At 32.1% G+C, this 12913-nt stretch overlaps 1 protein-coding gene across 5 annotated transcripts in view; it reads left to right on the top strand.

The window, feature by feature from the left end:
- The window catches only part of ELP4 (elongator acetyltransferase complex subunit 4), a 252754-nt gene that overhangs the window by 56148 nt on the left and 183693 nt on the right, over positions 1-12913 (top strand). For all 5 annotated transcript variants that reach the window (XR_008661309.1, XR_008661310.1, XR_008661311.1 and 2 more), the window contains exons 4-5: positions 3825-3956; positions 10090-10229. Coding sequence is in view for 2 of the 5 variants with exons in the window: in XM_055301054.1 (XP_055157029.1) it covers positions 3825-3956; positions 10090-10229 (272 nt within the window). In the remaining 3 variants the exon portion in view is untranslated. The remainder of the gene's footprint in view (positions 1-3824; positions 3957-10089; positions 10230-12913) is intronic.

Below are 12913 nucleotides of genomic sequence, written 5' to 3'. Positions count from 1 at the left end.
TAGAATGTTTTCAACATCACTGAAATTTCTATTAGTCAAACCCGGTCTAGAAAATGGGAAAACATTTATTCATCTAACATTTAAATTGTTTACTGTATGACGTTTTACAACTGTCTATAATACATCTGATATTTACATAAATAAGGATATATTCTAGTTCAGTGTAGAACAGAAAAGTAATATTAAGTATCAGACACAAAAAAAATTTATTTGAAATTGAGATCTTCAACTTAAAAGGACATCCAGTGTAATGCAAAGCAATAGATACAGCCTTTTTAAGTTATTAAAGATCAAGGAAGCATTATTCAGGCAGGAAAAAGCAAGTAACCTACAAGAGTGGAAGGCTTAAGACTTCACAGCGTCATTCCTTGTCCAATGACAGTACAATAGCAGTATCTACCTACTTCTAAACTAGTAAAAATGTTATGAAATATATACAACCAATGTACTGGTTCAATAAAAAAGTATTTGAAAATAAGATCCATCTATTTACTTCCTGACAAAGAGTTTGATTGACTATGCAATGTAAAGTACATATCCCATTAGTCTGTATTTTTTTTCCTCTTTTTTCTTCAAGTTCATATCATTACCCGTTCTAGAAGAATGTACCTCCTTAAAAGCAGAGACTTGGTTTATTTTGCGTACTGCTTCATCCCTGGTACCTTCCTGGCACTGTTAAATGAACGCAGGTATCAATTTTTTTTTTAAATGTTTGTGAACACATGAGTTTTTTTTAATTTTTTTATTTATTTATGATAGTCACAGAGAGAGAGAGAGAGAGAGGCAGAGACATAGGCAGAGGGAGAAGCAGGCTCCATGCACCGGGAGCCCGACATGGATTCGATCCTGGGTCTCTAGGATTGCGCCCTGGGCCAAAGGCAGGCGCTAAACCGCTGCACCACCCAGGGATCCCAGGTATCAATTTTTTAAATAAAACTCAAGAATTATGGAACTGTGGTAAAAGCACCCATGGTGAATCAATTTCAACAAAACTCTAAGCTAAACGACTCTGTATCTGACTGCAGACAAGAATGCAACTCTATAAACCTTGACAGCATAAAAATTATAGGCGAAAAAAATAAACTTGGGGCTGGGAGAAAGTGCTACATGCTAGTTTCCTCATTTTTTATGGGAGAGAGAAAAAAAGAAACTGATTTCATTGAAAACTAAAACATGTAAAAAAGGAACATAGTGACTCCAACATCTTAATGTGCTTCATAATCACATTTATAATCTTTGGAGAGAATCTGTCAGGAATAATATCTCTCAAAGTAAAGAATCATCAGTTCAATAATTCTTTCAACTTCATTTTTGTTTTATAAAGTGTTAATTTTTCAAATATTAATAGTATTTTAATACCTATTTTTTGGAAGTATTTTGTCTAGCATGCCCAGATATATGCATAAGTTTATGCTGGGAATATTGTTTACTTAATGATTATTGTGGGGAGTTTGATTTTATAATTTTTTTAAATTTTATACCTTTGTTGTAATTTCTAAATAATTTCTATTGCTATGTCTTAAAGTTCATTGATCGTTTTTCCTGCCATGTCTAATCTGCTGTTCCTTCTGTCCAGTATGTTTTTAAAATCTCAGATGTTGAAGTGTTCATCACTAGAGGTTTATTTGGGTCTTTTAAAAAATAGATCTTTCCTATCTCTTTATGCTCAATTTTTATTGAACACATGGACTATAATTTAGTTGATTTTTGTCTTAGTCTAACTATATTTGTATCATTGTTGCATCTCCTTATTATGGGGTCATATTCTCTTTTTCCTTTTCATGCCTGGTCATTTTTTTATTGGTTCCAGATATTGCGAATTTTAACATGTGGAGTGCTGGATATTTTACATTCTTGCAAACTTTCTTGAGTTCATTTCTGGGATTCAGTAAAGTTACTTGGAAACAGTTTGATCACTTTGAGGCTTGCTTTTTTAGGCCAGCTTCATCAGGTGGAATCAGAGCAGCTTTTTTCCTAGGGCTGATTTCCCCTCGCTACTTAATGCCTCATGAATTATAAGGTTTCTCCATCTGGTTGGTGAAACCATGGACTTTTTTGGTTCTAAGTGAACTTCAGAAATTGTTCACCTTGCTCTTTTTGAGTGGTTCTTTCACCAGTTTTGGGTAGTTTCCTTATGTCCATGTGCTGATCAGTATTCAAGAGTTGCCTTTATAGATCTCTGGAGCTCTCTCTGTGCTCCTCTCTTCCCCTGTATTTTGCCTCATGGCCTTGAACTCCTAGCTTGGTCTCTTTAACTCAGAAAGACTGTTGGGTTCCTGTTTTCTGCATTCTGCACTGGGAATATTTCCTCTTTTTTTTTTAATTCAAATATAATTAATATGCAATGTTATATTTTAAGTATAGAATATAATGATTCAACAATCAATACATTGCCTACTATTGTCAACTCAAAATATGTGGCTCTGAGTATTGATTAAGGCAATTATTTGACTTAATTCTTATAATTGTTTATTAAGTACTTAATATGCAGCAAGCACCATTCTTTGCATTTCACATGTTTTACTTCTTTATTCCTTACAAAAACTCAATGAAATAAATACTGATATCTTTATATTTCAGATGATGAATAGAGGCATAGAGGTCCAGTAGTGATCAGGATAACCACAGACATAGCTTTTAGTGTGTAAAGTTAAGATGTGGACCTAAACAATCTGGATATAGAATTCAAACTCATAACCACTATGCATATTGTACTACATGCCTCACAAATATTTATTTCCATTGAAAAAATAAGTTATTTTTTATTTTCTAAGATAATATTACAAAATTTTGTAAGATAATAATGCTTTGCGGGGAGATGGAGTCAGAGTTTAAATGGTATAGCTAGTTTCTAATGTGTATAAATTAAAGAATGGTTCTTTGGAGGTTCTTTTAGTAGATAACTAAAATACGTGATGGTTAATGTGTTTTTCCAGCTGATTAGTTGACATGATTCTAAACATAAATAAATTTGGTTTTGCAAAGTAAAAGCTACAGTTTAGACTAACTTATGTCCTAGCACAAGATTATGTTTACTAATTCAGCACCCCACATTATCGTTATGATTTTTGCTAATATAAAAATAATATGTAATAAAACTACTGTATGTGCTTTCCTTCTCCAAAAAACTTAGGTACTTTTTCTTTGCATTATTTCTGTAGTTCCTCTTCACACACACACACACACACACACACACACAAATGTTTTCCATATGTTTTTAATAGCTACTCCCTGGGTCAGCTTCCAAAGAAGAAAAGGTAAAATTGGACTTCGGTGTCTCTTAATGAGATTTTAAGTTCTATTTTCATTGTTAAAAGAAGAGACATAAGCATACAGGTAAAAAAACTAACATTTGGTAAGGGAAAAATAAATGTCTTATTGTTGTTACTTCACTGATTATTTAGGTGAATGAGTTTTTTGAATTCTAGTTATTACAAACTAGTAAACAGATTGTACACATGCTTTATTTTTACCTTGCAGCAGACAACAATAATTACATGTAATACATAAATGTTAATTCCAGGCTTTGCTTTTAGTGTGTGTGTATAAAAGATCATACTTGGAATAACATTTGCTTTTTCATAGTATAAAAATTTGAATATTTTCTTTAAATTCTTGTTTATTGCTAAAAATACTTCACAATAGTATATATATATCATTTTCCTCTGTTTTAGAAATAGCCATACTGTTATGACTATATGATTGAATCAATTTTAAGGCATCAAGTCATTGGAAAGTTCTAGTATTGCTAATACTATGATTTAAGAAAATTGTTACATTTTTTAATCACAGATGCTCAGTAATGTATCATTCTGTTTTCTTAGGAACTTCCTGCACCATTACTTGATGATAATTGTAAAAAAGATTTTGATGAAGATGTATGCAATCATAAAACACCAGAATCTAATATTAAGATGAAAATAGCTTGGCGTTACCAGTTATTACCCAAGATGGAGGCAAGTCAACATTCAAACTATTTCTAAAATTTGCAAATGTATTTGTTTTCATTTTATAGAATCTTTTGTGGTATACCTGTTATTCCTTAAATGCACTGCAATGCATATATGCTTATTTAAATAACTAGATATTTTATTTGTATTTTACCAAGATGACATTTCTTAAAAAATAAAATTATGGCAAAAAATTTTTTACCAAAATAGATTTCATTTCTTCCATAATCTCCATATGGAATCTTTTATTCTAGGGTTGCAAGCCAGAGTAAGTGAACTCATTAAGCTATTTTTATCCATCTTGGTTACCTATAAATATTCAGCATAAGTGGATGTTCTTTAGAATTACTGTTTTTATTCCTGTACATTTTGTATCACTATATTTTAACCTCATCTATCAAGGATAGACTAAGAGACAGGAAGTGAAAGGAAAATCTCTGAGAATACAGATGTCAGTAAATTTACCCACGAAAGCTTATGCGCTCTGCTCCTGGTGAAGGCTCTGTTTGTTTATTAGCTCCTTCATTTGATTGTTTATTTATTCATTTTTCAGAATACTTTAATGTCTACCAGACATCATATCATACTGGTAAAAAAGAAAGAAATTCTAATCTGAATAAGACACAACACCCATAGTCTACCCTTCTGTCTTCTACATCACTGTTACCTTCCCCAAGGGCAGAAATATGTTTATAACATTTCTTAACTGCAAATGCCTAATTTGGTATACTGTTTCCACCGCCTCCGTCTAACTGCATGCCAAACTGTCAATCCTAGAACCCTCTGCCAAGCCTGGACAATGCCTTAGAATTCTCTGTCATGTTCTGGGTGGTCACTACCAGAAAATATATTAGAGTTAGCATAGGAGATGAAACCTGTTTGCCACTATAAGCTTGCAGTATGAAATACAAACTTGTCCAGACTGTGTATAAGATCTACACAATCTAATCCAAGCCTACCTTTAAGTCTCCTGTGTAAATAAAAAACACTGTATTCAGGGCAGCCCAGGTGGCTCAGTAGTTTAGCACTTCTTCAGCCCAGGGTGTTTTCCTAGAGTCCCAGGATTGATTCCCATGTCGGGCTCCCTGCATGGCGCCTGCTTCTCCCTCTGCCTGTGTCTGTGCCTCTGTGTCTGTGTGTCTCGTGAATAAATAAATAAAATCTTTAAAAAAAAAAAAACCACTATATTCACCAATCCTATGAGAGTTGCTCTTTGTAAATTGCTTATATTTCTACTGGTAATGCTTTTCACTTTGTTTTTCACCAACTCCACCTTCTCCAAGTGCAAATATTACCATTCTGATAGCTTTCCATACATAATTATCTAGTTTCTTATTTTTGTATCCATAGCACTCAAAAATGTATTTTAAAGTACTTCTAACATTATTTTGGTACTATACTTCAGAATCAAAAAAACACATACCTTTGATCTTTTGGAGATTTACATTATGAATATATTTACTCATGTAAAATGAGTATATGAGCTATTTATATAGCATATTTTTCATAACAGAAGATTGGAAATAAGCATTTGGTTAAATAAATTACAGTATTGGTGTACAGTAGAATACTATACATATGCATTAAAAAATAGAGGGATGATCTGTGCAGACAGTTGTTGCAGGCATTGCGTCACTTGGATGTGATTGAGAACTGGGTATAAGAGACCAGAATAAATGTAGTTATTCTGCTTAGAAAAATGTGAGCAGAGTGATAGAGATTAAAACAGACAAGGAATGTAGGACTAGCACTTGAGAGCCCTAATGGCAAAGAACTTCCTTCATGTCTTGAGCCGGTAGTTTCATTTAAATTCCTGGGCTTAATGGTGACTCTTTTGTAAAGAGTGACCATATTCTCATTTTTCTACTGGTATGTTCTGAAAGAGTCAATAATGAACAAAAGCTCTTAAATTTAGCTTTTTTGGAGAGGCAATATGCCAGTCCAATTGTAGGTTATATAAATCACTTGAATCTTGCATTTATTTTCATTCTAATCTCAGCTGTTTTGGTTTTTCATTGATAACTAACATTCTTCATATCAAACTGTTGCTGAAGATTCAAATAACTGAAACTTTAAGCCTTTTATTTTTAACTACTTGTTACAAAATCTGTTTAAAGTTGGGGCAAAAGTTCTTTGTTTCTTACATTGTTTCTTTATAATTACAAATAATTCTTGCCCCCTTTACATATGAGTGAGTAGTCCTTATTCCTCTCTTCGCTTTAGAATATGATGTTTTATCTATGAAATTAAACTTCTTAATGGCCACATATTAACACATAAACCCTGTGATCAGTTTTCAAAGTTTACAGTTTTAAAAATTGTCATCTTGTTACAATGATCTTTCCCACATGACTTAGTCTCCCATTTTCTTGAGTTCTCCAGTAAAATACCACTTTATGAGGAAAGTATTCTTTTCTTTGTCTCTATAAAATAAAACCACTCTCTCTCTCTCTCTCATCTCCTTTCACTGTCTTATTTTTCTTTAGGGCACTTATCATCACCTAACAGATAGTATCATGTGTCCTCCTGCTGGACTGTGAGCTCAATAAAAGAAAGAGACTTTGAATATCTTGTTTTACTGGCATATAGTGGGTGCTGCATAGCTATTTGTTGTATACATGAGTGAATGAATTATATATTCTGTGAATTAAATGCAAACCTGAGCTAAGTTGCATTAATTAATACAAGTAGAATAAAAATAGCTTATTTGAATTTACCATCAATGGTCAAACTTAAGTTTATTAGTATTTATAAATGAGTTCTGTCAAGTTTACAAAATAGAATCTTCTGACTTCTTTTGCTTTTCTTTGAAATGTCACCAGCATGTAAATTTGCCTGTAACAGAAATTTTATATATAAGGATTTGCCAAGACTGATAGAGTTTGGTGATCAACCATCATCTACTTTATAAATCTAGATTTTACCTTGCCATTATTAGTTTAAAAACAACAAAACCCTAGGTTTTCTGTGTTTTACCTGGGATAAAATATAGTTAAAACTATTATGAATAAATATTAAACAAGTAGTCCAAAACTAGCTGTGTCATTTATCAGAGATGCCTTTTAATATAAGTTGCCATCAGTTCCTAAGAGTGTAGTCACATTCCCACTTAGGGAATGCAGAAAAGGATGAGTATGCACACTAAATCAGTAACAGTAGTTCAGTAAAGTATAAAGCGGTGCTACTTCCAGTTGGAAGGGTGTGTAGTTTTAAAAAGCCCACCTTCCCTTGTCCTGTGATTTTGATTCTCTTAGGTGGATATGCCCTTTTTCACCTATCCAATCAAGTCCTTTTCCCTTTTTACCCCAAGAAGGGAAGACTCATTCCCTTTCACCCTATTCTATTTCCTTACAGCATATACTGAGACCTAATTTCTTCAGTATTACATAGTTCTATTACCAAAGCCTACAATGGCTCCAGCACTTCATGTATTAGTGTATTAGATCTTTATTATATTAAATCCTTATTACATTTTGGTTTTCTTTCCTAGTGGTTCAGCCACAATAGTCCTGTGATAGATGTGTGCATATTGCAGGTGACAACAAATGCCATTTTTTGAATGAGGTAATGTAATTACAAAGGATAGTGATAGATCTAATGATTCTCTAGTGAATCATGACACAAGAATAATGATTAATATCATTTATGTAGTTCTTTACAATTACAAAATATTCATTGCCAGTATTGCATTAGATTCTCACAACAGCCTAACAAAATAGTTATTACTGAGGCTCAAAGTAGTTAACTATTTGGATTCTTGCTTTCTATTATGCCATATTGAGAAACAAGAAATGATAACAATAATAAGAAAATGTCTTATTTAGACTATTTGTAGTGCAGCTTTTGTCTGAAAGTTTTGTTTCTTTCTAATATATTGGAGGTGAGGGATGGTATTGTTTTATTGCTCTGTGCTACTTCTGGGCCCCCATGAGAGTTAATTTTCCCTTATAGTAAATTTTTACTGAACCATTCCATTATTCTCCATTCCACAGTTGACAGAGGTAAAGATTAGTATGTGTCTGTGAAACAGAAGTTTTCATAATGTAAAACTAAAGCAACATGTTCTTATCAAACAGAGTAATAAAACTGATGAGCTATTGATGATATTATGATTTTTAATGCATCTTTTTTGTAGAGTTGATATTTTTCCATAGATTATTATCAGATTTAAAGCATTTAGTTTTCTTTTTTCAGAGGAAATATTTGAAGTCTTTGTTTTATAATTCTAAGCCTCAAAAGATTTCATACTATTTTAAAAAATCTGATTATATGTTAATGCTTTGTATCTTGGGTAGAAAAAAACCTTAGAAAATTGTTTTTTCCTGTAAGGCTATATTTATTTTTCATTTTCATTTTTATTGAAGGATTACAATTTTTCCACCATCAATAAAATTTATAATTTCTACCTTGTGAATATTTTAGTTGATGCATCTAATCTTAATTTCTAAAAATATTAATTGTAATAAAAGCTTCCAAATTTATTCTTACATTTTAATAAATTATGTGTTCTATATGTAAACTGTCACAGCATGAAATCAATTTTCTGCCTTGATTCATCCCAAATCTGAGATTTCTATCACATTAATATTATAATTAGAAACATTAATAGAGACGGCAACTTAAAAAGCATACTTTGCTTCTTGGCAATTTAGCATATTTCTCTGAGTGCCCAAGACTTCAAGAACCTTCAGTGCACTAATAAATTTATTAACTCAAACTTAAAAGAAGCGAAAAGTCTCTCTTTCTTTCTCTCTCCCCATGGCCAGTCTGCTAAAATAGATTATTCATGCTTATTTGATTCAGGTAGGCTTTTGCAAGCTTCCCTACTAGGCCTGGGAATGTGGTACATTGAGGCCTTTTCAGAGGCTTCTGACATAGACCAAGCTTTTATTGCATGGTGTTTTATTATTACCAAATCCTAGTCTCCACCCAGTTTGTAGGCACTCTGCTTATTCTTTTGAATCAGGAAAGGTTATCACCTACCTTAATCCATGGAGCAGTGTGGATTAAGGACACCAGTGTGCCCCAGGATTCTCAAAGAGGATCCTGGAAACTTCTTGTTTCTTCTTTTTTGCTTGTCTTTACTAAATTCTATTGGGCCTTAGGAGGATTTGCATCTGAAATGGGCAACCTGGTGTTTTTCTCAATGAAGACATCAGATCAAAGTTCAGTTAGTCAAGGCCTTTCTAAAACATTAAGGGGGCTTGGACTTACACAATAAAAAGATGAGCTCTAGCAGAGATTGCAGTAAAAACATTCTGAACTATAATCCGGATAAAGAATAGATTATAGGCCAAAGAACAGACCTTGTTTAAATTGCTTTATACTAATAACTTTACATTTAAAAACTTTACCCTATTTTTAAGAAACGTACTTTATGTCTCTCAATTTATTTGCTAATACTGCCCTGGTAAATAGATAAATCATGTTTTGGGAAACATACTTGTATATACTTTGTATTGAAAACATTAGGTTGAGCTGATTGATCAGTCTCTTTCGTTAATGAAAATAAACAGTATCTTATGAAGGGATGAACAGTCATTTTACTTAGAAAATAAATGCCAAACTCACAGACTGAGAAAAATGTTTCTATCAGACTTAAATTTTTTTTATTCTATGTTACTGTATAATCTGATGTTGTTAGGCATTTTTTAAGTCTGAAAATGCAAATACGTAGTATCAATAGCTAGTTTCTTTTGGGCCCCTCACCAGTGATTTCATTGGCTTAAATTTTCATTAGTTCTTAGGAATTCCATATTTGATTTGTCATTTAAACCTGGAAACTTTAAAAATAATTAAGATATATTATTAATTTCTTTTTAGCTTAGGCAGGTATATACAGTAAGAAAAGCAAAGAGGTGTTCAAGTTCTTGTCAAATTTAGGGAGCCACCAAGAGCAAAGAAACATGGGAGAGGAAAAGGTTGATTTCTAAGTATCATTGAAAATAATAAAAATTGTAGTATGCTTTTTTTGAAACTTATTAAGTCTGTGTATATCAGCTCTTCCTATCAGCATTAAAATGCACAAATATATCAGTATTTTGCTGAATGTATTTCAAATACATTATAGTTAAAAAAAGTAATTTTTAAACAACTAATATGGTTTTTCTTAAACAACTAATATGGCTTTTCTTAACAGCCTGGACCAGTATCTTCTTCAAGATTTGGTCACTATTATGATTTATCAAAAAGGATGCCACAAGAACTAATTGAGGCTTCAAAATGGCATGGATTTTTTTTTCCAGAAAAATTATCCCCAACTCTTAATATAGAACCATGGTAAGTTAATGACCCAATTCTGATTCCACAGGTTAACAGAGTGCATCTTTACCACATTCTTTGAAAGAATACATAACTAAAGGTGCATTTCTAATAATAAATGTTTTCTATATAATACATAACCTTAATTGTACATATGCTTCATATTATTTCTTTATATGTGGTTTTCTTTTTCTGGTCCTGTAACTGTTGGATATGCTATTATTCTTAATTTGCTGTTTAAAAAGTCTGGATACCAAAATTATAATACCTGCTGGTTTTATTGTCAAGAAAATGTGGAATAGTTTTTAAGTCAAGGTCTTTTAGCCCTAAATGCAGATAGATAACTAAATACTACGTATTAATAAAATAGCAGTGAAAATGGTATGAAGTACTGCTGTTTTTCAGTTAAGTGTCCTTTCAGAAAGTAAATAAGTGTATATTTTCTAATATTTATTAAGTCTTTCTATTTCTCATTATTCTGTAAATACAGTAATTTGTATTTTTTTAGGTTGCCTTTGAAGAATTTAGGATTTTTTTGAGTTTTCCAATGAAGAATTGTTTTTTTCTTTTTAAGATTTTTTTTTTTTTTTTTTTTTTTAATTCATGAGAGAGAGAGAAAGGCAGAGGGAGAAGCAGGCTCCACGCTGGGAGCCCAACACGGGACTCGATCCCGGGTCTCCAGGATCAAGCCCTGGGCCAAAGGCGGTGCTAAACCGCTGAGCCACCTGGGCTGGCCCAATGAAGAGTTTTAAATATTAAACCAACATAACATGTTTATAGTGCTACCTTTATTGAGGCAAAACTCTGAAAATTACAGTCCTTGACATTGAATACTTTATAAAGTGTTAAGACTATGTAATTTCAGTTCTTACTGCAGTTGAATGAAAGAAAGTAATCCATGGAATAGGTTGTTGCTTCTCTTTTCTTTCATATTGTAAAACCATTATTTTCAAAGTGAGATGAGTTATTACATGGAGATTTAATAAACAAGAAGTTATGAACTGAAGTGACTTACAAGTCTAGAGTCTCTTTCCAGGAGTATGGCTTGAGAATTTAATGAAAACTATCCTATTTATTGTTATTAAATCTGTTTCAAAAAATACAAAATCTTCATTATGGTTTTCCATTTTATGGCTTGAGACTTACCAGAAGTGGTGCTTTGATGTTGTCTTAGTATTAGTAGCCATTAATGAATGACTCTCGTGTGTGTCAGTCATTCCTCTATGTATTACATTTGTTAGTAGTAGTGCAATCCTTGTATGAACCCTAACAAAGTATGTATTCCCATTTTCCAGAAGAAGTTCCTGAAATTCACAGAAGTTATTTGTTTGAGGCTCACTATTAAGTGATAGAACCGGGATTAACCTAAATCAGATCCTTATCTTTCTTTTTTGCTTTACTGCTTAAAAGAGATATCGGTGTCCTTTGCCTTTACCTTCCTGTTATGAAGGAAAGAGTACTGAAAAAGAAATTTTAAAATCTTAGTTCTGACACTGAGTCCATCCTGCTGTTAAGCTTAATTTACCTTAAATTTAGTGAAAATAAATATCCTTCTGTGAAAAATTGGTTTGGGGGATACATTTGTCCTACCCATATCACTAGAATTTTGTTAAGATTGAGTGATTATATGGATTATACTAGTTCTTCCATTCACTAAACCAGGTATACCTATACGTTTATGGTGTGGGAAATAACTTTTCCCTGATTTCTCAAAGAGTAAGTAGTGGAACCCAAATTCAAAGTCAGTTCTTTCTGACTCAGAATTCTGTGTTAGCAATAATACTATATTGCTTCAATTTATGGAGTCCTTAAGGAAATAAAAAATGTAAAATGTCCATTAAGTATAATGTAAGGAAATGAAAAATATGGTGTTATTTTTGTAATTAATAAAATACTTTAAGAGTAAGACTTTTTTAAGCACCAAAGTACAAGATTTTTGTTCATCCATTCAGCAACTAAAAGAAGGAGGGAATTAACTTATTTTGAATACCTGTTCCATGTCAGGCACTGTTCCAGGCATTTGATCATGGGATATCTCATCTAATCCTCCCACAACCCTCCAAGAGAAGTAATATTATCCCCATTTTTTAGGAACTTGATGTCACAGATGCTTAAGTAGCTTTCCCACTCTCTTAGGCTGTTAGTGACCAAGTCTATGACCCAAATCCAAATCTTCAAAACCTCTGCTTTTTATTCTGTGCCAGACTGCCTCCATTTGCTGCTGTAGTAACTGTACAGCACATGAAGCCAGCTGCCAGGAAAAACTACACCTTGATCAGCTATGAGAATATACTCCTACAGACTTTAAAATACATATTTTTTTTCCAGAATGTTTTTGAGAACTAGAACTTTTGCACAGAATAGGAAAATTTATAGATTTTAATTATCAAGGCAATATTTCATTTCATAGTAGTTAACTGATAATTCATTTATTTCATATAAAACTTAAATGCTTAATTAAATGTAATTAAACTTTAAACATGTAATTAAATTAATTTTGAAAATGAGTACTTACCATGTGAGATTTAATTTATGAAAAGCATGTGCTCATTTCACTAAAATGAACTTTACTGGTTCATTTATAAAACAATAAAGCTAAGCTTTACTAGTTGTCTATACTTTTCCTGTAATGAAGACTAGAGGATATAGCTGTGTCCCAGTATCATATATGAGGATATAATATATAATTTCATATATTCTAA

The sequence above is a fragment of the Nyctereutes procyonoides genome, unplaced genomic scaffold (genome assembly GCF_905146905.1).
Source record: "Nyctereutes procyonoides isolate TBG_1078 unplaced genomic scaffold, NYPRO_anot_genome, whole genome shotgun sequence".
NCBI classification, from domain to species: Eukaryota; Metazoa; Chordata; class Mammalia; order Carnivora; family Canidae; genus Nyctereutes; species Nyctereutes procyonoides.
This window is presented reverse-complemented; position numbering and strand designations above follow the sequence as displayed.